Source organism: Canis lupus, chromosome 37 (assembly GCF_048164855.1).
Source record: "Canis lupus baileyi chromosome 37, mCanLup2.hap1, whole genome shotgun sequence".
NCBI classification, from domain to species: domain Eukaryota; kingdom Metazoa; phylum Chordata; class Mammalia; order Carnivora; family Canidae; genus Canis; species Canis lupus.
Window position 1 is genome coordinate 21576361 of NC_132874.1, and position 26375 is coordinate 21602735.

The 26375-nt window shown below is 39.8% G+C and overlaps 1 protein-coding gene across 7 annotated transcripts in view; it reads right to left on the reverse strand.

Annotated features, from left to right (window-relative positions):
* Positions 1–26375, reverse strand: part of CDYL (chromodomain Y like) — a 230733-nt gene that overhangs the window by 110945 nt on the left and 93413 nt on the right. The window contains exon 1 of one of the 7 annotated variants that reach the window (XM_072813996.1): positions 10257–10289. The exons of the other annotated variants lie outside the window; for them this stretch is intronic. Within the exon in view, the coding sequence (XP_072670097.1) occupies positions 10257–10283 (27 nt within the window). The 5' untranslated portion in view covers positions 10284–10289. Of the gene's footprint in view, positions 1–10256; positions 10290–26375 lie in introns of those variants that run through there. 7 annotated transcript variants of the gene reach the window in all.

Below are 26375 nucleotides of genomic sequence, written 5' to 3' on the forward strand. Positions count from 1 at the left end.
TCTTAAATTTCACATATGAGTAAAATCATTTGGTATTTGGCTCTTATTCTACTTAGCATAATACTCTCCAGCTCCAACCATGTTGCTGCAAATGGCAAGATTTCATTCTTCTTCTATGGCCGAGTAATATTCCATTGTACATATACACACCACCTCTTCTTTATCCATTCCTCAGTCTGTGGACACTTACCTTATTTCCATAATATGGCTATTGTAGATAATGCGGCTATAAACATCGGGGAGAGCATGGATCCCTCTGACTTAGTATTTTTGTATTTTTCATGTAAATACCCAGTAGTGAGACTTTTTTTTAAATCAACAAATTGTTTTTAAGATTTTATTTATTTGGGATCCCTGGGTGGCGCAGCGGTTTGGCACCTGCCTTTGGCCCAGGGCACGATCCTGGAGACCTGGGATCAAATCCCACATCGGGCTCCCGGTGCATGGAGCCTGCTTCTCCCTCTTCCTGTGTCTCTGCCCCTCTCTCTCCCTCTGTGTGACTATCATAAATAAATAAAAATTTAAAAAAATAAAAAAAAAAGATTTTTATTCATTCACGAGAGACACAGAGAAAGAGAGGCAGAGAGACACGGGCAGAGGGAGAAGCAGGCTCCATGCAGGTAGCCCGATGTGGGACGCAATCCCCAGACCCGGGATCACACCCTGAGCGAAAGGCAGAAACTTAACCACTGAGCCACCCAGGCGTCCCCCCAGGAGTGAGATTATTGGGCTGTTAGGTAATTCTATTTTTGAGGAAACTCCATACTGTGTTCCACAGTGGCTACACCAGTTTGCATTTTCACCAACAGAGCACGAGGGTTCCTCTGTCTCTGCATCCTTGCCAACATCTGTTCATTTTTCTCTTGCTCAGAAGACTTCTCTAGGGTGGTTGAGAAAGGAACGGTCAAGAATTTAACCCCACATTAAAGTATGCAGGATAGCCGTGGACAAAAAACATCATGACTATATTTGTCAGAAAAAGTTTAGAGCTTCTCTTTCAAGCTACAATGAGGAAATGCCCGAAAATTACAAATTAAGGATCCTAATAACTTCTTGACTTTCCCAATTGCTGTAAAAGGCATGTCAAATTTTCACCTGCCCCAAACCATAATCCCCAGACCTCCAATCTAATAATCCAATGCAGCCTCCTGCCTCCAAGTTTTTTACTTGGTCACCAATTCCTCTTCTGGTTGGTGCCAACCATGGCTCTTTTCTTTTCTACCACTTCCTGACTTTCCATAATCCAATCACGTCTCGATGTTCCCATAGCCATCATCCTGGTCCACATCACCACCTGTCTCCCTGCCTCTGCCTTTGACACCCTTCAGGTTACCGAGCTTAAGTCCTCCAAGGGCACCTGTCACTCCTCTCCGGACACCAGGAGGCTCTTGAGTCCTCCCACCCATCAGGCATTTTCTCTCTCAGGGCCTTTGCACTTGCTGTTGCCTCTGTCTGTAAAGTTCTATCCTTGAATACCTGATGGTTAAAGGACTGACTTCCTTCAGGTCTTTACTCAAAAGTTACTTTCTCAGTGAGTTTAACACCCCAACTATGCTACCTAAAACTTCAAGCTGTATCTCAACATTTCATATCCACTCCCTTTAGTTTTTATTTTTTCTCCTTATCATTATCACAACCTGATATACTACATTTTTTATTTTATAAGAGATATTGCTTACCTCTTCTATAGAAGGCAAGAATTTTTATTTTATTCACTGTTATACCATGATGCTCTTTGTGAGCACAAAGGATGTGTGCTCACGGAGCATGTGTGACTTCTACAACCTATATGAATAATGTGGTTCAGATCTCAGTACTTTTAATTGGTCATAAATTAAATTGTAACCCTCTTCTTCTAACTGCTTAAGGTAAGCATATGGCCAAGCTCAACCTGTCCTTTTTAGCAACAAAGGGACACTGGGCATAAAAGCTATGTCTCAACAATATTGAATTTGACTATGATAAGACAAAGATTCTACACTTCAGCAACTTTGCACCCTGAGAGTTACATTTTTCTAACGGCAGGTGGAGACTCATTAGTGTGTCATAAAAATTCCACCGATGACCTTACATACATGTATAGATTGTGATATAAAATATAGTTCTAACTATGGGTTGTGGTCAAGAAAACTTTTGAGAAAAAGGGTCCAGAAATAACTTTCAGAGGGGTCTGTGACTTCTCTGACTCTGCCCCAAAGGGGAAAAAAAAGCTATGTGAAAAAATTCTGAGTGTGCTATGTGCAATTTTCCAGATGGAGAGTCCATGGCCTTTTGGCAGATTCCAGAAGGGATCCATGGCTTAAACAGGTTAAAAATGATTGACAAAGAGGATATTAACAGTGAAAAGGGTTAGTTATTGGGCTTTCTCTGATACCTTTTTGAGAATCCATTATGGATCAATTAATATATGTAAATCATCCTTCAATCCATCTAGTCATTCTAAAATCTTAAGCTAATTATCCACGAGATAATTATTTTTGTTCATTTAACCCTAAACCAGCCTTGTCTGGATAGAGACTAAGTCTAGAATTCCAGCACTTGGTAAAAAAGTTCCTGTTTGCTCTATCCATGTATTTTATAATTGTAAACACACCTGGTCAAATTATCAGAAGCCTCATTAGACTTGCCCTGTCCTTAATCGTAGCTAGCTCTTTTTAATTTAAATTCAATTTCGTTAACATTAGTGTATTCTTAGTTTCAGGAGTAGAATTTAGTGATTCATCAATTGCATGTAATACCAGTGCTCATTACATCACATGCCCTCCTTAATGCCCATCACCCGGGTACTCCATCCCCCTACCTCGCCCCCTCCAGCAGCCCTCAGTTTCCTATAGTTAAGAGTCTCTTATGGTTTGTCTCCCTCTCTGATATCATTTTATTTTCCCTTCCCCTCCTCTATGATCATCTGTTTTGTTTCTAAAATTCCACATTATGAATGAAATCAAATGAATGGTATTTGTCTTTCTGACTTATTTCACTTAGCATAATACTCTAGTTCCATATGCATTGTTGCAAATGCAAGATTTCATTCTTTTTGACGGTTGTGTATATATGTATACATATATATATATACATATATACAGGACCACCTTGGGCTTGTTCGGCGCTAAACACACACACACACACACACACACACACAGAGCGTGAATATATACACCACATCTTCTTTATCTAACCTGTTGATGGACATCTGGGCTCTTTCCATACCTTGGCCATTGTGGACATTCATCTTAGCTAGCTCTTAACACAAGTGACCAAAAGAGGACTAGACAAACATAAATCACTGTGGGTGCTTCAGATATATTTCCCTGCTACATACATATAGCCTGAGGGTAAACAGATCTGGGGAGTGACAACAATTTGGAACTGAGTCTTCCCTGTTCTGCCACTGAGAGGCCACAACTTACCTTTTCAGCAGACACATGCTAAGACAGAACAAGCTTTTACCTGCCAGTCTTGGAATTACTTTTCTACTTACAAAGGACCATGAGTGTTTGGAATTTTATCCCAGGTGACTAAGCTCTCACCCTTTGAGAACACTTACCATATTGAAAGACTTAGTGTATTTATTCTCTCTCTAGAAACACGTCTAAAATGAGAGCACACATATGGAGCTCCCAGCTGAGTAAGGGCCCATGTCACCTCTTCAATGGAAATGATTCATTAGGGACCTACAGGGTACACAGAGTTCTTTGCAGTGGGAAGAACTCTCATGTTTAAACTGTGAGATCTGGTGGTAAAATACATAATGAAATACCAAATTGTATAAAATCACATAAATAGGGTGATGTGAACTGGAGATGCTGAGTTTTTAAGAAAACAGGCATAATGAGGAAAAATGTCTTGCAGAAGATGAGTTCTGAGCTACATCTTGCAAGATGGCTGTCATCTGGGATAAACAAGAATCCAAGTGACAATTCCAGGGAGGAGAACCAGAAGTCAGTCTGCTCAAATGCCTATCAAGGGTCATGTGGGCTGAGGGCTAAAAGGCCGCGTTTGCTGGCTGGAGGAGCTGCGCGAGAGATGGGGCAGGCAGAGGTGGAGAAGGCCATGTGCGCAAGGTGGGCTGCACCCAAGGGAGACACTTCAGGGGGCATGCCGGGAACACAGACACCTTGTACAGAGAGTCAGGAAAACACATTCCCAGAAGGTGCCCATCTGTGCTGAGTTTCAAAAAAAATTAAAGTGGGAGGAGAATTCCAAGGAGAAGAAACCAGGTGTGCAAAGAGAGGTGCAGGAATGAGCGTCAAGCAAGGGTTCTGAGGACTGCATGCTTCTCTGTCCTGCACCTGTGCATGCTGTGGGGGGCCCTGGGGTGTGGGGGAAACTGGCCTGTGGCTGGCTCAGGGGATGGAGCCTGGAGGGCCCGTGTGCCAGGCAGAAGAGGCTGGACTTTACTCTGTAAGCAAAAGTGATACTTGGCTTTTTTTTTTTTTTTTTTTTTTAATCCTTATGGAAAGAATACAGATATTGGAAGGAGAAAGGCAAGAGGCAGAGAGTCAGCAGTAATCTAGAAGGACTTGAAGCAAGAAAGTATTCAGGCCGCTGAGACAAAGGGTTCAGGGGCTACTCTGGCACTACACACGGGGGAGTAGATGCGTGGATAACACGTGATTTGGTTGCTTTGGAGGCTCTGATGCTGGAAGCCTGGATTCAGATGCAGACTCTGCCATTTAACAACTAGCTCCGGAGAAGTCGTATCACCCTTCCTGAACCTCTCTGAGGTTTAGTGTGCTCATTTTACAGAGGAATATAAAAGTACCCATCCTCAGGGCTGCTATGAAGTTTGAATGAAGTAATGCTTTTAAAATATGAAGCGGTACCTGACATACAGGAAGTGTTCAGTAATGGTTATCTATAATTACTGTCATCAGTTACATGGGGGAAATACAGGGGGAGCCTTATTGTGCCAAAATGCAAGGAAAAACTCAAAGACTAATGAGGGGGTGTGGGCAGATGTCAAAAGAACAAAGGAGCCCACGAGAAAGAGTTCCCGCTGGCTGAAAATTGGGACAATCCAAACAAAAAAGAATGACTGTATCAGAATCATGGAGTAAAAATCCAAAGCCCACAATGATACGCACAAAAAATTTTAAGCCTGCACTTATCAATGAAGCTAAGAACTCTTACACTAGATCTAAACTTGGAAAATTGGTAAAATGAATTAAGCCCTGCCTTTCCCAGGAGGAACTGGAGTTCACCCCAGTTGATGAGAAAGAGAAAGCTCTTCTTTACAAAATAATTCTACCTACTAAACACAGAAAAAAATGACAGAATTAGAAGTCATTATATTGCAATACCCACAGAAGACTCAGGAAGGACCATTGGCAGACGCCAAATTCACAGGCTGAGACATTAATGGAAACAGGGCTTCTGCCAGGGGCCAGGTGCGTTCCTGCCAGGCTCTGTACTAAGAGCAGGGGGCAATGCATCCCTTTCTCAATGGAGATACCACTGGCTAAGCCATCAAGGTTGGCATTTACCAGCAGGACAACCTGCCACGGGGGTGGCAAGTAACGGGATGTGACAACACAGAGTAGCCGGCCTTCAACCCAAACTTCCAATTTACAGAAAACACAAGAGGTAGAGAAATGAGTTAGAAAACACCATCAGGAAACAATCAGATAAATCCAGGAGGCAAGACATTCAACAAAAAACTGACCTGAGCACCTCGAAAAGTCAATGTAAAAGCAAATAAATAAACGTAAAGGGGATTGTACTAGACAAGAGTATAAAACAGCACGCTGTGTTCATTAGTATCCCTATCACCACGGCTTACGCCTAGCATTTCGGTTGCTGGTGGGTGGTTTTAGCACCCTCCAGCCTGTTATCAGACCATTCCCTACATTTGATTGTTAGTCTCTCAAGGTTAAATACGAAGAATGATAGCTGCGGGGTTCTACTGAAGCGGGCTGAGAAAGCCTGACTAGATGCAGAGCCACATTTCCAGGCCTGTCAGCATCAGTGACTGCCCAGAGGCAGGTGAATGCAAAGCATCAGTAAAGGCAGTGAGGAGTTAGACAGGGATTATGGTTTCCTGCTTGGTCCTGGGGGTGAGGGTGGGGGGTGCAAGCAAATGATCTCCATTGTTTCTACCTTTCCAGAGATCCCTTAACAAGAGACAACTCCCAGACTCGAACTTCTTGCACCCACACAAGGCCGGAGGAAGTGCCGTGAATCTTGCCTGCCACGGTGAAGGCAATGCGAAGGCTCACTCGCGGCCACAGGGAGAGCTAAACCCTTCCAAGAGCAGGGCCCCTTCAATACGGTGGAGCGCTCACGCTTCGGAGAAAACCCTTCAGCTGCACCAGTAACAACAGCTAATGATCATCATGCACTTCGTGTATCTGTGTGCAAGCACTGGGTTAGGTGCTGCATTACCTCATTTGAGTCCTACAATCCTGTTATGTCCATGTCCAGGTGAGGAAACCAGGATGCTGGGTGACTTGCCCAACATTGTTGAATTAGCAACTGAGCTCACAGATGCTGAACCCAAATTACGTTCTATTAAACACATGTCCTCCAGCTCTGAACTATGCCCACCCATCACGTGCTGTCACTGTCATTCATGGAGTTACGTCCCCAGAACTGAGTGTCAGCATTTTGTCTGAGTCAGTGAGGACACAGTGCTGGCTGCCCAAAATTTCTAAGGGCTTTAAGATTAAATCATAAACCCGAGTCAGTCAAGTCTTTGCTAGCCCAAGATTCTAGGTACAGAGTTGATCTTAACAAGTCACAGTGACAATGCTTGATACCTACTACAAAAGTAGTAGGAAGTAGGAAAACCCTGGTAATCAGCTCCTCCCCTCGCCCCCCAATCAGCAGGATTTGCTAGTTGTTCAATTAAGAACTCTATATTGCCTGGTAATGCATATTATTCATTTTTTCAAAGAACTTTTTAACTACGGATAATTTTTTCTTAAGTACTCAAATTATTTGTATCCTTTCCACTCCTTTTTCCCAAATGGAGAACTATTTACCTCATTTACCAATCAGCACTTCATCAGCATAGCTAAATTCCAGTACATGATTTTCCCAACCTGACCGCTTTCAATTATCAAATGACATATTTCTATTTCCTGATCTATACTGTCTTCACGAAATTTATTATATTCATCATTCTTACTGAACACCATTATAAATCGAGAGCTACAGCAGAATTTTTATAAGGAAAGGAATAGAAGGAACTTCATGAATACTTTTAAAATCGATGCTTACAGAGCAAAAGCAATTACTATTTTGAGTGGTCCCAAGACCAATTAATGGGAAAATGAAATCACAATGAGTTTCCTATCATAGGCTTCACTAAAATATAAACTTTTCTGGCTAATTGGCAAAAGATTGCCAAACTGAACTTTTTAATAAAAATAAAATATACAAAAGCAATTCTGAGAGGTACTAAATGCTACTTCTCTTCAACTACACCTCAAATAGAATGAGGGCAGAGATTTCTCTATTTAAAACCTAGCAATATCACTAGTATCTAGCACAAAGACACTCAGTAATTATCTGCTAAATTAATCAAGGAATTAATCACAATAAAGGCAGCGTTATTGTAAGGATTCAATAAGCTAATACTAAAAAAAAGGTTAACAGTTATCATTATATGAACTATTGATAAGGCCTTTTCACTAACAGTATTCCTTCTACCCACACAACCTTATGTAGCAGGTTGAACATGTACTATTTTTATCCATTTATTCATGAGAACCCAAGTTCCAGAGTTAAATGACAGACCTGTAGTCATCCAGCTGAACTGCCCTCTGTTGTGCCCACATCCCAGGGCTACGTATCCCCTTTCCTTGTTTTTTTTAAGACTTTATTTTTAAGTAGTCTCTGTACCCAACGTAGGTCCTGAACTCACAACTCTGATGATCAAGAGCTGCCTGCTTTACTGACTGAGCCAGCTGCACGTCCCCTGCCGCCACTTTTCCTGGTTTTGTTTTCTCTGGAGTTCTCAACACCCTGTCTCTCTCTCCATGATGGCATGTCTTTCTTCTTGATCCTGTGGGGTCTACCTGTGAGCTTTACGAAGGTAGGCAGCCCATCTGTTTTGTAGCTGGCTGTATCCCTTGAACTCGGCTAAGCGTGGGCATATAGCAGGTGCAAAATTGGAGGACTTACCTAACTGATTAAACTTGACTTTGTTCTGGCATGACCAATTTTACCATGTGGGGGAAACGATATTAAAAATAACAAATAAGTTAAATGAACAAAGTTCTTTGAACAGTGAAGTTTATGTCCAAAAGCACTGATGTGAGAAAGAAAATAAGGACACTTATTTAAATGACTGCCCCAAATAAATTAGTAACGTACCATGCAGACAGAGCATTTAAAATGGATGATATCTTTGGAAGAAACATACTGCATAAATATCATGCTGCTCGGTACTAACCTTACTTTCTGTAGCTTCCTGTTTAAATTCAGCCCTCAAAAAGCACTTGTACTTGACAATCATTAATATATATTCTTCCAATGAAGATGCATTTTGTGAAAAATTATTATCTGTTTTAGTAATTGGCCTATCACTTCACATTTTTAATAAGCTTCAATACTATTACAAAGCTGCCTCACCCATAAAGTGGTGCTTCACCCAATTGTTGATTTTTAAGAAATACCAATACTTGGCTAGGGAAATTCAAAGAAAAGATTAAGAGTAAGTCAAACTGTTTTATCCAGATGGCCTCAAATAATCAGGACACTCTTATTAAATAAGACCAGTTTTCTAAGGTAAACATGATTAAATTTAAAATTTGATCAATAAAAAGTATGGACACAATAATGACGACTAGGGCCTAACACATTAACGTACTATCTTTTTAACTTTGAGGTTACACAAAGAAATGTTTGGGAAAATTAGTCAAATATTAACAAAGTAAACAACAGACTTCAAATATCCTCTCTGTGCAATAATGTTCTGCTCCTTGTCCTAAGAGGTTTCAGAGAGAAGCCTTGGAAGCAACTGGTTCAAATTCTATCAACCATACAATGAAGGCTTAAGACCCTCAACACTTAGGGGATCCTAAAAAAAAAATCAAATAAAAACTAAAACACAAATCATTGGGAAGATATAAATAGCTATGACTAAAGCTGTCCTGGGCTATTTATATACTCTCCAAGAAGAATTCTTCTCCTGATCAAAACATTTGGCTTTTCATTGACTTGAATGAAAAATTCAGGCCAGCCACTCGCGATGCAAATGCTTTCCTACCGGGAACACCTTCATTGTTGTCATTCTAAACAAGAAGCTGCACATTATTCTTACATGCTTCTTCATTTATGCATTTGTCAAAAAGAGAGCATTCTCAGTATCTCATAACAAGAAGCATTAATCTTGCTCTAAGTACTAGCAACTTAATTTCAAACTGATGGCTTAAAGACAGGATAGCATAGATAATTCTGGGTATTTAAAATTTTTATAAAACTCTTCAATTTCTGTAAAAATTTGCTAGCAAGAAAAATTTAAAGCATCAAAGAATCAATTCGCTATACTCAAACTTTAAGTCTGAGTATATTCCTTAAACAAATATTGAGTGCCTACTATTTGTCAGATGCTGTTCGAGATCATGGAGTATCAGTACCTCTATTTCCAGCCAAAAAAAAAAAAAAAATCTTATCTTATATACATGGCTTTTTTTTTTTTTTCTTGAGAAAGCCTACCACATTTAGAAAGATATTAGGTAATCACGGTTGAATTTTATGAAACTTCAAGATTTATAAGCAAAAGCATAAACAAGTAACAGAAATTTGTGAATTTAACCCTAGTCGTTAACTAGACTCTTACCAGAACTTAATTCAAAGTGTAAGACATGTCCCACTGGCACAAACTCTCAGGAAAGCTTGAGCAGATATTCCCTAACCATCCTGACAGCAATCCTGATGTGCAGAAAGAAACTTGAGAATCTTACTAACACAGCTCTTGTGCTATCCCCACAGAGCTGGAGGCTTCCAACATCTTCTACTGTTTAGCCTTCACTGTTGAGCCCTAAACTTGTTGTAGAAAGGTATAGTTGCTGTTATATTTTAAAATAAAGCAGTGGTTGTTAACATTTAAGGGGTTCATCTGCTCTAAAGCACAATTTTTAAAGCCTAAAATTAATAATCACCAGCACATTGATTAATTTTGGAGAAAGCTGAAGTTTTAAAGGCAGAACTTAATAGGCGCAATGCGCTACGTGAAGGGACTATACAAACTCTACTTTTGATTCACTCTTAACTTTCAGCTCATGACAAAAGAACAATGGAATGATCCTTACCTTGAACTTTATACCCATAATAATCATCACTAAACGGCTGCCATGAGTTTCAGGTGTCAGGTTAAGAATACAGGAGTGATTTGAGATCTAGAACCTGCTATCGCAAGATGCTTAGTCTAGAGGAAAATGGAATAAAAAAGCAATAAACATAATTTCAACACAAAGGTGTATGGTAACAGTCCTCTTGGCTGGTGGAAGATGTCCAGGTCCATGAAACGAGACACAGGGAACTACAACAGTTCAGACTGTGAGACTGGAGGGGGGATGGGAGAACACTGAAGACAGCCTGATAAGGGCCCCAACTTCCCACGTGCCAGTGAATCTAAGTCTCTGAGACAGGAAACATATTTGCACTTACCCTCACGCACTAGAGAGTGATGCACACAGTCACTGAAAGTCCCTTAATGACATTCATGGGTAGTTAACGTGAAGTTTTTAAGCATAGGATAGACGTGATTGGGTTTGGGTCTTGTTAGCTTGCTGGATTATGTAAAAAAGCAGCAACGTGTGTGGGATAAGTGGATGTGGGACCGTCAGTGAACCCTGTGAGGAAGCTACTGTGCTGACCAAATTGGGAAAAGAAAAGAGAAGAACCATTCAAATCACAGAAAAGCTTAATTTTATGTATTGAAATAGAAGAACCGTATGTTCTGGTTTGCCTAAGACAGTCTTACTCCTGCTGTTTCAATGTCCAACCAGGTTTTGCCTGTGTCCATTTTTCACTTTTATTTAAATATTATGACTCATCATCACGTTTAAATAAGCCAGTTCCAGTAAAATATACCTCTATTTTCTGTATCTTGCTTCTGCTACAACCTCATCTAGTAGTGTGCAGTGAACAGACTTCCCATTTTACAATGTGGCTACATGTGAAAATCAACCAGCAGTAAACCATCTATCTTCCAAACTCCTTCTAGGTCTACAGTTACCCCTTCCTTTTTAAAGTACACACAGCACTCATGGATTGAACAGGGTATGCTAGTGTTAAGACTCTTGTACACTTCTGAAGTCTGTGGGAAGGAGTTACATATAGAGAACATTCTGATAGTTCTTATTACAGTGATTCTGGCATTCACTAATTGGTGTAAATAACTTTTGATTTTATTCCTTTGATTACTTGTATTTTGCAAAAAAGCATTTTATTAGCAATGAACTAAAAAAAATTAAATACAGATTTAATAAAAAGATTTCATAAGTAAATACTGCATTTCCACTTCTTAAGGAAGTTAACGATGAGTGTGTGTTTTGCAAATGTTTGCCCCTGTCATGCTCCATGAGACGCCACAGTCAGTTCAGTGAACACCAGAAGACATGTGTTCAACAAGCAACTTTAGAAGCTACCTGGTTTTTTATTTAAAACAGAGTGCCCGAAGAGAATTAATTCAGGAGTGCAGCTACAGAAGAATTTCCGTTTATAGTTATAGCATGTATATTTCTTTCTGAAGCATGACTTTTCATTTAGATCAAATAAGTATTATAATTGTGTTCATTTTCCCCTGAATTTTCTCCTAGACATATAAAACTCTAGGCAAAACAGCCATTAAACACTGGCTCATTTAAAAGCGATGGGAGAGCTTTACAAGAAGTCAATTTGCGCTTTCACACAGAAAACCAATTTCATTAGTGGTTCTATTTTTTTTTTCCATCCATTTCATGGAACAAAGGTCAGCAAAGTATGACCTGCAAGCCAAGTCCAGCCTGCCACCTCTTTCTTGCCATCATGGCCTGCAAGATAAAGGTATTTTGTTCAGTTCTCAGTGATTGGAAAACGGTCAAAAAAGGTATAATAATTTTTGATATGTGAAAATCATATGAAATTCACATAAATAAACTCTTATTGAGACACAGATGCTGATCTGTTTATATATTGTCTATAGCTACTTTCAGGTTACAGCTGCAGAACTGAGTAGCTACAGCAGATCTCTGGCCCTACAAAGTATAAAATGTTTACTATCTGGCCCTTTACAGAAGAGAAGGTTTGCTGAATTTTACCTTTGAAGACTGAACATCTGATATGATTATGAACAAATACTGTAAAAGCTCAATGTAGGACACTTTTTGTGATTTTAACATGAATACAAATTTTTATATATACACAGTGAAAAATTTCTAAAGACTAAAGTTGAATTTAAAAATGCTTCAGAGAAAAAAATAAAAATGCTTTAGCATGGCAATATGCATTCTCTTTTTGCTGCTTGTTTTAGTCTTTAAGAAATTACTTTGAGGGACGCCTGGGTAGCTCAGCAGTTAAGCCTTTGGCTCAGGTCGTGATCCTGGGATATGGGATCAAGTCTTGCATCGAGCCTGCTTCTCCCTCTGCCTGTGTCTCTCTCTGCCTCTCTCTCTCTCTCTCTCTTTCTCTGTGTCTCTCATGAATAAATAAATGGAATGGAATGGAATGGAATGGAATGGAATGGAATGGAATGGAAAGGAAAGGAAAGGAAAAGAAAAGAAAAGAAAAAAGAAAAGAAAGAAAAGAAAAAAGAGAAAACTACCTTGAAAATCAATCCAGTATTGCAAAAATGATTTAGACTATTTTTTGTGAGAATACAAAATTTTGGTTGAATTGTACTCAAAATCAGCTGGATATCTTTGGTCAAAGCTTTTATCAAACAATTTTTTTAAGTCCGCTTTTGAAGATTTTGGCAGACTGTAATTATTGAAATGAAGATTTGCAAGTAAGACAATGAAATTAATCCCTATTAAAAAAGCAAGGAATTAAAATGATCAAATAAATACTCAGAGTTTAAGAAGGTATATAACAATTTTGAAATTCATTGAGTGCTCTTTGGAATATATCAATTTATACAAAGAATCATTTTATAGAACTTTTTATTTTTAATTGGATAAATTTATATTCTGTAAAAAGAAATGAAATAGGAAGTAAAAATTTTATATCATCTAAATTTCAAATACAGTCAAAATAATCAAAGAGAAGTAATTTATTTGACAATTTTTATCTTATAAAATTATTTGCTGAACAAAGGTATTCTGAAGAGAAGTAAAAATGACTCTTGTGAAAATATTTGAGCTGAAATATTTCTCATTTTAGTTTTTAAAAAAGGACTGAAAATATTCTTCCTTCAGCACAAGTTGCTCTGAACTTACTAGATGCCTTAGCACCCAAAGGATATTATTTCAATTAAAAATAAAAAATTATGGCACATGGAAGATAAACTCAAAATGTTGACAATATCAAACTTATTACCGAAAAAAAAAAAACAACTCTGAAGAAGCTTGCAGGCTGTATTATGAGAATTCTGGAAATAAAACCATGTTGGTGAAAAACATTCTTCAGAGTAACATCAGTAACACAGCACATGAAAAAGAATGAGACTAGACCAAGAATAATTACCAGTGCCTACAATACTTGGGATGACCAACTTACAAAAATTTACTTCAGATCATTTTATTTTGCAAAACAGTTTATTAAATAGAACTATTTTACAGGTCTATCAATACAATAAATTTGGTCAAAAAATATTTTGATGATTATGTAACTATTTTTAGTCCCCCTTTTCCTCTCACATGCATCCATGTGATGATAAATTATATAGTCGCTCAAATTATAAAACCCTGTGAAGGGGGTGCGCACGGAGTTAAATTGGTAAAATAAAATCAACTGCCAATTTATACCCCTGGACATGTGAGAGTGAGTGCTCGGGTGCCCACCTCCCAGAATGGCTCTGCTACCTGGTCTGGATACTGATCCATCCCACAAGAGGACAGAAGGGTGAGCCAGACAGACATGGGCAGACGTGTGAGCAAGCACATCCCCACATCCCCCCTCCAGGCCAAGGACACCAGAATACAAACCCCACTTTGTTCCGTCAGGCTTCCTGGTTTCCAGGTCTAGTGGTACATGCAGGACAAGGCGTCTACCCTCACAGGTGGCTGGCTCCTCACAGCAAGGAGCCACCTCCCCGCTGCCCCCAACCCCCCCCCCCCCCCCCCGCACATTCAGTGCAAGCACCTGTGCAGGTGGCATCCCCAGCTTCTCTGTCTTAGGCACACTGACAGCCAAACCCACCCTGAAGTGCACAACATGTAAGCTCTTGCTGTCTTCCATCCCTTGCATGACATATGCACAAGTTATTTTTTCCCTGCTGCATGGTGGTGTGCATAGAAGAAAAAAAAAAGCCCCCTATCGTTAACAGATTAAAAAAATTTTCTCAGCAAGAAGCCCTTTAGGAGACTTGTAGAGAACAAAGTGTCTCTTGCAAAAATTGGAGAGAAGATAGTGAGAGCCATGCTCCGTGGATGCACAACAAGTGACATCATGGGAAAAGGGAAGTAGAAGGCTCAATGCCTAGGACTCTCGAGAGAGGTAGAAAAAATGAAAAAATGGTAAACTAAATCACACTGAGAATTTATTACACTGGTTTATCACACCATCTCCTCTAGTGGGGGTACGTGCATAAAATAAATGAACCAAAACCTGCTTTTGGTTCCACAGTATTTTCTACCTTCCATAAGTTATGGGTGGCATTTATAGCAGACTTGGAAACCTAAACCTATGAATAACACGGAGTCATAAGTTCCCAGATTCCGGGGCACCAGGGGTGGCTCAGTTGGTTAAGCATCCAACTCTTAATTTTGGCTCAGGTCGTGATCTCAGGGTCGTAAGATCGAGCCCCATGTAGGCATCTGTGCTGGGCATGGAGCCTGCTTAAGATTCTCTTCCCCAAAGCCCTCTTTAAAAAAACAAAAGTTCCTAGATTCAAAAGCACTAATTAAAAAACAAACAAAAAGACTTTCAGACCCCAAAGCATGCATGAGTTGTGAAGTGCAAAGCAAAGGTGGCTGTCACAATGTACCTAACAGGGAAGCCTGGTCTAGAATGCAGCAGGGGCTGCTGAGACCAAATCGTCACTGCGATCCAAGCTCCCTATGTATGGTAGGCAAGTATTTCCCAAAGCGCAATATATGTCCTGCAGAGGCGACCCAAGATAACTTTTAGGTGGCACAAGGGTGAACGTTTCAATTTACTAACATTATATTTCAATGTGTATTAGAAAAGCCATAGCTGGCCAGCCCCGGTGGCACAGCGGTTTGGGCCGCCTGCGGCCTGGGGTGTGATCCTGGAGTCCCGGGATGGAGTCCCACATCGGGCTCCCTGCATGGAGCCTGCTTCTCCCTCTGCCTTGTCTCTGCCTCTCTCTCTCTCTCTGTCTATGAATAAATAAATAAAATCTTTAAAAAAAAAAAAAGAAAAGCCATAGCTAGTGCCAACTGCTTAGCAAATTTACAGGGGTAGTGTGGTCCCTGTATACGGACCCTTGCACTGGTGCTCATGCACACCTTCAACATTTAAGATTTTAAGTGACCTCCCACCAGAGCCACTCAGGAGTACGGACAGGCTCGAGGAGGTGGGGACTAGGAAGCTCCGACTTCTCATCCCCCCCATAGGAAAAAAAAAAAAGCAAAACCAGCAGAAACCGTCAGAACCAACTTTGTCAGAACTCTGGAAAGAAGGCAGAGGCTCACAGCAATTTAGTGAACACACACTGAATAGTGAAAAAGTAACTTGCAAACAGAAAGCTTTGTGGTGTATTCACCAGGTCTCGGCCCACCCTCTCCCCCGGGGGTCGGCAGCTTGCATTCCCAAGGCGGGCCCTGGGTCCCGGGGCGGATGGAGCAGAGCAGACTTTTCTCGGAAATTACTGTGTAGGTTATGTTCTAACCAGACAGGGCGGGCTACCTAAAGGAGTGACACAGGATGTCTGAACTTAGGCCAGAAAAGTGGTGGTCATTGCTCATAAACACCGCAAGGTAACGCAACACCATACACACCCAGGGCGCATGCAACAAACTCCCCCAAAAAGTGTAGGAAAAAAAAGCTGGGGGAGAGAAATCAATATACTCAAAAGTATTGTAAATGGGGAGATGGAAAGCCATGCACGTGCCCAAGGAAAGATGCGTGCTCAGAAAAGACCCAAGAAGACCTTTAGTTTTCACTTCAGTGCAAACCTATCTAAGTGCTGAAGGAGTGCCCTGTCACAGAGCCAACATGCAAAGACTAGGAGCGGTGGTGTTTTGTCTGAAAACAAAGCTCTCTGGTAAAGGCATATATATAAGCCAGTATTACTGGTTTTTGGGGTGGAAATCTACTTTTATTTCACACATGATTTATTTTTTTTTCTTTTTTTTTTCACACATGATTTAAAAGACAAATGTAAAACAAACCCCAACTATAAATCTATTATTAGCAACACAATGAATAAAGATATAATTCATGACACCAACATAGAGGGGGCTGAGAAAGCTATACAGAGGCAGACATCTGTACGCTACTGAAGTTGGTAGGAAATCAAGCTACACTGCTACAAATTTAGAATGTTAAATGTAATCCTCATGAAAAACACAAAGAAAATACCTAAAAAGTATATACACAAAAGGGAATGAGAAGAGTATCAAAATCGTTCACTACAAAAATCAACTAATCACACAAAGCAATAATCAAAGAAATGAAAGACAAAAGAAGCGTAAGACATACAGAACACAGCAACATGGAAGAATTAAGCCCTCCTTTAGCATATATTTTAGTGTAAACTTTCCTATTAAAAGGCAAAGTGGCAAAATGGATATAAAAACATGATCCAACTGTAAGTTATTTACAAAAGACTCATTTTAGATCCAAGGACACAAAAAAGGCTGAAAATGAAAAAAAATAGGAAAGGATATTATATACAAATAGTAGTCAGGTAGCTATGAAATATCAGATAAAATGTATTTTAAGTCCAAACTGTTCACAAAAGACTTAGGGACACTGGCAAAAAAGGATAATTCATTGAGATGATACAACAATGAAAACAATTCTACATATCTCTGCCTCAAACAACAGGGCACCAAAATACATGAAGCAAACATCAACAGAAGAGCTAGACAATTTTACAATAATAATTGGAGACTTCAATACACCACTTTTCAGAAAGAACATCCGACCACGAGACCAGTAAGGAAACAGGACTTGAACAACACTGTAAACAAACTAGACCTAAGAGACATTTACAGAACACCACCTAACAGCAAAACACACCCTCTTTTCAAGTGCCAATACAGATCATATACCGGACCTCAACACAGCCTCACATTTTAAAAGATCAAAGTCATACAAACCATCCCCTGGAATGAAGCTAGAAACGTAAAAGGTAAACTAGACAATACACAAATATGTGGAAGTTAAATAAAAGAAACAACTGAAAGGGTCAGAAAGATCACAAGGAAATTAGAAGTTACTTAAGGACAAATGAAATCAAAATCACAATATATGTTGTGATGTTATCAGATGCAGTGAATGTAGTACCTAGAAGTTTAGGGCTTTAAAAACTTACATCAAAAAAGGAGAAAAATCTCAAATCAGTAACCTAACTTTACACTCTGAGAAAATGAAGAAAGAAAAAAATATATATATATTAGAATATATATATATTAGAAGAAGAATTAGCAACAAACCTTCTCAAATTCTTCCCAAATATAAAAGAAGAAGCACTTTCTAGCTCACTCTGTGAGGCCTGCATTATCTGATTCTAAAGCCAGGTAAAAAATATGACAAGAAAAAAAAAAATCACAGGTCAATCTCTCTTATGAATATAGATGCAAAAATCCTCAACAAAATACAATAGAAACCAATATTCACAGTAGTTATGTTTTATAAAGATGCTGCAAATACTGAATCACTGTTCCTACAGAGGTATAAACACCCTGCACATAGATTATAATCTTTTTTTTTTAGATTATAATCTTAAATCAAAAATAACTTATACCTACAGATTTTTATTTTACCAAAGAGAAAGGGAGGTTGCGAAGTGTTAAGTAACTTACCTGAGACTACCCCACCCAAGTGCCAGAGTCAGGACTCAAACTCCCATCAACTGGCCCAGAGCCACAGCCTCTTACATTATGTTGCACTGCCCCCTACTGTTTCCATCCCCTGGTCATCTCTGTGAGAGCCAAAGTAAGAATGCACCGTCTCCTTAGTCAGTTTCAAGCGGGAAGGTGCAAATGTAGGCATATTCATGAATAATCATGACAATGCCCTATATTCATTTTGGGGTTACAAATAAACTCTATCAACATGTAGGAATTCACAAATATGGAATCCACAAAGGAGGACTGATGGTACTAGCAGCAAACTGAATCTAACAGCGTATTAAAGGGATTATGTACCATGACCCAATGTGATTGTCCCAGAAATGCAAAGGTGGTTTAACAGAAGAAAATCAATGTAATACGTCACATTAACAGAACAAAGAAAAAACATAGGATCATCTCAATGCAGAAAAGGCACTGACAAGATTCAATACCCTTTCATGAAAAGCATTCAACAAACTAGAAACACAAGGGAATTTCCTCAACGATAAAAGGTATTTATGAAAAACCCACAGCTAACATCATACTCAATGGGTTAGACTAAAACTTTCAAGAACAAGACAAGGATGCCCCACTTTCAGCATTGCTATTCAACACTGTACTGGAAGTTCCAGCCACAACAATTAGACAAGAAAAAGAAATAAAAGGCATCCGATTAGAAAGGAATTAATAAAGCCATCATGATTCACAGATGACATGATCTTGTGTAAAGAAAACAGATGTAAAGTATTCACAAGAAAGCTGCTTGACCTAATAAATTTAGCAAAATTGGAGGACACAAGATACACACACACAAATCAACGTGTTTCTATACAACAGCAATAGATACTGATCAAAGTGACCTATAGATTGAATGCAATCTCTATCAAAATTTCAATAGCTGTTTTTATTCCAGAAACGGAAAAGCTGATCCTCGAACTCATATGGAACTGCAAAGGGCCGAGAGCCAAAACAATGTTGAAAAGAACAAAGTTAGAAGGCTCAAGCTTCCCAATTGCAAAACTTACTACAATGCTATAGTAATCAAAACAGTGTAGTCCTGACATAAGGGTAAGCACATAGACCAATGGAACAGAATTGAGGCTCCAGAAATAAATCTATATATCTATGGCCAGCTGACTTCTGATATGGGTGCCAACCTCCATTCAATAGGGGAAAGAACAGTCTTTTCAACAAATGGTTCTGGGACAACTGGAAATGCACAAGTAAAAGAATGCAGTTGGAACCCAATCTCACACCATATACAAGATGTAATTTAAGATGGATCAATAATTTTAACATCTAAGAGCAAAACCCAAAAACCTCTTAGAAGAAAACGTATAGATAAATCTTCACAACACTGGATTTTGGCAATGGATTCTTAGCTATGACAACAAAAACTTGGGCAGTAGGGAAAAAATAGAGGTACTGGACTTCATCTATTTTAAAACTGTTGTGTTTCAGAGGACATTATCAAGAATAAAAAGACATCCTATAGAATACAAATATCTGCAAATCACATTTGGGTTAAGAGTTTAATATTCAGAATATTATAAGTTTAATATTCAGAATATACAAAGAACTACAATAACGACAAGCAAAGCAATAAAAAAATGGGCAAAGGACTAAACATTTCTTCAAAGATACACAAACGGATAACAAACATAAAAAGATACTCAACATCGTTTGTCTTTGGGAAAACGTAAATCAAAACCACAATAAGACACTTCATACTTATCAGGATGACTATAATTTTACAAAAGGGAAAACAAGCGTTCTTGATGGAAATGTAAACTGGTGTTGCCACTGTGTAGAACAGTTTAATGGTTCCTCAAAAAGTTAAACACAGAATTATCATATGACCCAACAATTATCCACCAGACAACCCTTATGATCCACTCCTAGATATATAACCTAAGTAACTGGAAACAGGGACTCAAATATATATATTAACGTTAACTGAAACATTACTGACAACAGCCCAAATAGGTAATCAACTTACATGACCACTAAGAGATGAATGACTAAATAAAATGTGGAATATACATACACAATGGACTATTATTTAGCCATAAAAAGGAATGTGATTCTTACACATGCTACAACATGGAAGAACTTTGAAACTAGTTAGTGAAGGACGTCATCAACAAAAGGACAATTATTATACAATTCCACTTATATAAAATATCCAGAATAGGCAAACGCATCGAGACAAAAAATAGAACACAGGTTTCTAGGGACTGTGGGAAGGGGAGAATAGGGAGTTATTACTGAGTGGTTAGAGTTTCTGTTGGGGTGATGACAAGTTTTGGAAATGGTATAACCGTGTGAATGGCACTGAACTGTACTTAAAATGATTATAGTGGCAGAGGCACCTGGGTGGCTCAGTCAGTTAAGTTAAGTGTCTGACTCCTGATCTCAGCTCAGGTCTCAAGTCAGAGTTGAGTTCAACATGCTGGGCACAAAGCCCCATACTGGGCATGGAGCCTACTTAAAAAAGAAAAAAAAAAATGCTTATAGTGACAACTTCTGTGTTATATATTTTATCACAAGAAAGGGGGAAAAAAGTACAGATAGAAGGGACATTATGCCCAAAGGCCAACCAAGACTTCTGAACACTGAATCTCAATGTATCAATGCACTCATCACTGATAGACCAAAAGTTTGTCTTAGTTGGCAGTACTTTATCATACAAATATACATAATTGGGAAATGGGAGTTGGGACTGTTCTCTGAATTTCTCTTCTTTCTGTTAAACTTATCATAAGATTAAGTAATTAAAAAGAGTCTTAAAGGTCATGATGGAAATATGGACACTTGTGGGAACTTATAAAATCTATTCCCTGTTTAGACAGAGAAGTAAACTCAAAATGTTACCATATATTAAGGAAAGATGCTAAATCCTCCTGCCTCCACTTCCCACAGAGATAGGGAGTGAGTCGGACTGCCATTTAATCCTGAAACTCCAAAGCTTTGAAGGTCTACACTACTATACTCCTTGCAGGAAGAGATTCTCACTCTGATGGACAGATTATGTCCATGTCAGGGCATAGGAGCAAATAAGCAAAACTTCACGAATCATCATACCCTGCAAAGACATTGGCTCATTTTAAGTCACCTGGATTTATCTTTACATAAGTAGTAGTCTACATGCAAGATGAAATGAATTCCATTATGAGGACAAAAGTAGAACTTTGGGACTAGGGACTGATAAAAGTATATGAGGGTCTTTTGTTATCTGCATGACCTAGAGATAAACTGATTTAAAAGACCTACAGACAGAGGGGATCCCTGGGTGGCTCAGTGGTTTAGCGCCTGCCTTCGGCTCAGGGCATGATCCTGGAGTCCTGTGATGGAATCCCACATCGGGCTCCTTGCATGGGGCCTGCTTCCCCCTTTGCCTGTGTCTCTGCCTCTCCCTTCCTGTCTCTCTCATGAATAAATGACCTACGGAAAATATTTTACATATTAAGAAAACCTGAAAGACCTAAGGGTTTCATTTGCCATACCAAAATGGCAACAATGAGTGGCTATGGGACCCCCTTCCATTGTCTCACTACTAATTGGAAAACTCAACACATTCAGACTGTATTATGGAGGATGGCTTCTTGCAGCTCCTTAAATGCAAGGTCACTTTCATCATCTGTATTAGAAATTCCTGGTATTCAAACACTATCAAATAAAATAGTTAAATATCTTTTGTACTTTCAATCATGTACATGTGAACTGGCTCTCAATGTGGCTGACAAAATTATAAAACTATTAATCGATCATTCAATCAGTAATATTACATAAAACATCTCATTTTTGCCTTCACTAGGGAGTATTAAACATTCTTATCCCTTTATTACTGACTGATTATGAAACAACTACATTCCCACTGATAAAAAAAAAATTTTTCAGGGATACATTTTTGTAAATCAATTTGCTGTGGTTATTGTATTTTTCCCCCAAACTAATATTATTGCTTTGTTTTTGGTTTTTTATACCTCTACTTAAGCTAAATGACCCTAGCAAGTATGGCAGTGAGAAAGTTTGCCTTTAAAAAGGAAAGTAAGCTGATTTAAAGAAAAAATTCACCTTGTTGATGGTACACATGTAACGCAGAAACCAGTTAACAAGTAAAATTTGGGGAATTATGATTTGGCTGTGATCATCTAATGGATGATCTAGATGCATATTTTAATCTACATGATCCCAAAGGAGGGTGCTTTATTAAGTTTTGTAAATCACGCATTTTAAGAACACATGAAAACCCAAGGAGCTCTTTTATAGAAACAATTACTCTACGATAGAGATCACCCCCTCCCCTCCGGGATTTGCATTTTGTGCTTCTGAACCTTTACTTGGCCCACAAAGGCACTACAACTCACTAAGATGAAAAGGTGAGAAAGAGATGAATAGTGATAATGTAACATGAAAATCTACATTCCATCATTAATAAGATTAATACAATCAAAGCAAGATAAGAAAATTTTAAAATTCAACCGCTAGTATTAAACCGCTATTATCAACTTAATATCTATTCTGTGCCAAGAACTGAACAGTTCTCACTATGGACCTTACATTCTGGATGTGAGGTAAGATCTTAGATTTTTTTTCCTTCCTCGCTCCCTCCACAAATTTTGGGATGTTTCATTATTCTAAGTCATTTGGCATATGCTAAGCCTGCCTCTGTACTTTTACTTTCACGGGTGTTTGGGAAGACGATCTCCATCCATGCAAGTAAGCTCAACCATCCTGTGGACGTGGTTTCTTATCACCAGGGAACTAGCGCTTTCATTTGATCTTGCCTTCCTTGATCTAGCTCCGGAGAGTCTCCCCGTCTACACAGCCTCTTCTTAAATACAACGCGAGGGGGGAAACCACGCACGGCCCTGGACGAAGGACTGCAGCGAGTGCCGAACACCTGTTCCTCCCTGGGGACGCCTCCCCGAAGGCCCAGGGCCTCTCTCAGCACCCTGAGAAGTCGGACGCTACCAGAAAGAGAAGAGAAAAGGGAACAGCAGAATACACCCACCAGAGGAACCGCTTTCACGGCCACCGTGAGGACTGGGTTTAGAATGCTGGATCGCTAGTAAGCGCTAAGGCAGCCGCGGAACGCACAGGCCGCAGAGCTGTGGGAAGGGAAGGACCTTGGTGTGGGAGCCGACCCGACCGTCGCTGAGATTTTGTCTTTTACCATCTGTTATTTGACCCCCGCCCCAATCCCGCATCACAGAAGCATATGCAGGGCCCTGAAACCATGGGGAAGGTGCTGCCACTTGAAAGCTTCTCATCTACTTCTGCACTCCGGGGAAATACCCAGGGCTTCCACGGGCTACGGGGTTAGGGACGCGTGTCGTAGGACCTTCCTGGGACCGGGAGGATTGCGGGCCAACCGCCACGGAGCGTACGACGGAGGCAGGAACAATCGGTCGTCCGTCCCACCCCTGCTCCCCTCGACAGTCCCTTCTCCTCAGTCCCCCCGACCACCGCCTGTCCTCCCCGCCTCACCTCGGGCCCGGCCACCCCACCGCTGACCTCGGCCCCCAGCACCACGGGCCTACTGGGCCGGGGACTCCTTTACTGTGGGGCGTGTCCTCTGCACTGTCCGATGTTTTTTTGTTTTTTTTTTTTTTACTTATTTATTTATGATAGTCACAGAGAGAGAGAGAGAGGCAGAGACAGAGGCAGAGGGAGAAGCAGGCTCCATGCACCGGGAGCCCGACGTGGGATTCGATCCTGGGTCTCCAGGATCACGCCCTGGGCCAAAGGTAGGCGCCAAACCGCTGCGCCACCCAGGGATCCCTGCACTGTCCGATGTTAAACAGCACCCCTGGCTTCCACCCACTGGGTGCCAGGAGCACACGGCCCCAGCCCAGTCAGGACCATCAAAGATGTCTCCAGACGTTATCAAATGTCCTCCGGAGAACACACATGATCTGCCTCCCTCCTCGGAAAAGCACTGCCATAAACACTTGCTACCAGATCACATACGGAAAGGGGAGGAGCGAGAAGCATCACAAGTTAGCTCTCGGACACTCCTCTATAAACTGTGTCCACCTCAAACCTCATGTCGTCGTCGTCCTGATGATATCTTTAAAGTGAGGAGCCCCACTACATGGAGGTTATCAATTAAGCGGAAAGACAAAGGCCAGGAGCCAGCACCATCCGGTAGACAGGTCGTTGGGTGGATATCAGAGTAGCTGGACTCAAGTCCCAGCCTGACCAGTGTGACTCTGGGCAAACCCCGCAACCTCTGGACCTCCAATCCTTCCCTCTGTCCAATGGTGAAATCTCAGAAGATCACATCATCTTCCAGCTTGAACTGACATTATCTATGCTGAGGACATCTTAACTAAGGAAGCTCCAGACCCAATAATTTAAAAATATAAATAATTCTATGTATTTCTTTTAATTGACCGTAAACAAAACATTACCAAATCTCAAAATAAGACTGAGATTATAAAACACTAAATCCAACACACATGAATAAATCCAACACACATGAGTAACTCCCCCAATCAGAAAAAAACTCTGAAGATATCTACACACACAAAAACCAGAACACCTTAACAAAAAAAATCCAGGTAGTATTATGATTATCAATGTAAATACAGAATTAGATTTCAGGACAATAGCCAAATTTCCAACACTCATTTTTGTAGGGGTTGCATTCCCAACTCATAGGGACCTACACAGTTACACAGCACTTGTGTTAATTTTCACAACAGACACTTGGTCTTAAAAGTAGGAGAGGATCAATCCCTAGAAAACAAAAACCAAAAACCAAACATAGTCCTGGGGCCCCTCCCCTGCTCCAGCCACCTGATAAAAGAATAACACTCAAGTTAATATGATTTTTTAAATCTGTGATTTTTATTTTTTAATTTCTTAAAAAAATTTTATTTATTTATTCATGAGACACACAGAAAGAGAGAGAGAGAGAGAGAGAAACAGGCAGAGGGAGAAGCAGGCTCCATGCAGGGAGCCCAATGTGAGACTTGATTCCGGGACCCCAGGATCACGCCCTGGGCCAAAGGCAGGCGCTAATCCGCTGAGCCACCCAGGGATCTCCCTAAATCTGTGATTTAAATGCTAAAAAGCCTGTGGTAAGAGTTCACTTTTATCATCTTTCCAGTTTAGTGTTTTTACTAAAGAATACATTGGCTTTCTTCCTCTTGAAGAACAGAAGTTAATATGATGATAAAAGCCCCCAGATACAGTAGGCTGGGCAGACCATGAGTAGGAAAACCGGGCACCAACAAAAGAAAGATCCGTTTGCTTGTGGAAGACAAATAAATTCCGGCTGAAGGTCAGTAAACCCTGTAAGTCTATTGAACACATGTCCAGCCTCAGACTTACACTAGAGAAAGAAGTACCACCCCCACTAACCATACAATCCACTAGGGCAAAAGACTGCAACTCTAATTCACCTGCACACCATCCATAAGCTATACAATATACACAGGGAAGAAGGTCTCAGACAGTCCTTTAAAATTCCCTTCCTTTCCTAAAACAAATGATCTTTCCTAGAAAGGTTTATCAATATCACTCTTATTACCCACACCCTTTCCTGGCATTTCCTGTTTTAAATTTTAATACTCTAATTAATGTTAATAGTTTCCTGTTTTAAATTTAATACTCAAAGATACAAAGGCTAAGAAAATGTAACATTGGTGGCTACGCAGACATTAAACAAGAATTACCAATGTTTAAATAAACATTTCAAATATTAAAAATATATTTTTTCGAAGTTCCTTTAGAGAAATGCTTTGTCCCAAGAAATGAGATGGGCAGATAGATTCATCTACATTTGACTTAGCAAATCAGTCCAAAGCAGATTCTAGTACACACGGAAGCTTCAACTTCTGGTAAATGGGCAAGATGAGTCATAAATAATACTGGAAATACTGCCTAATTGACTGAGAATTAGACCATCAAGACACAACACAGGGCAAAATAAATTCCAGATAAATTATAAACTTAAAGTTTTAAAACTTGGAGCGCCTGACTGGCTCAGTCAGTGGAGCATGTGACTCTTAATCTTGGGGTTGTGCACTGGAGCCCCATCCTGGGGTAGAGATTACTTAAAAATAAATAAAGGTTTAAAATGATAAAGATACTGAATTTACACTTGGGAACGAACTGTTCAATGTCATATTATAAAGAGAAAGACCAATGGACCTGCCTACATTTTAAAGAGTAAAACTCAGATAATAAAAAGCACAGAAGTATAAAGAAAATAAATTGAGAAAATACATTTGCCACAAAAGGTGGATGTCC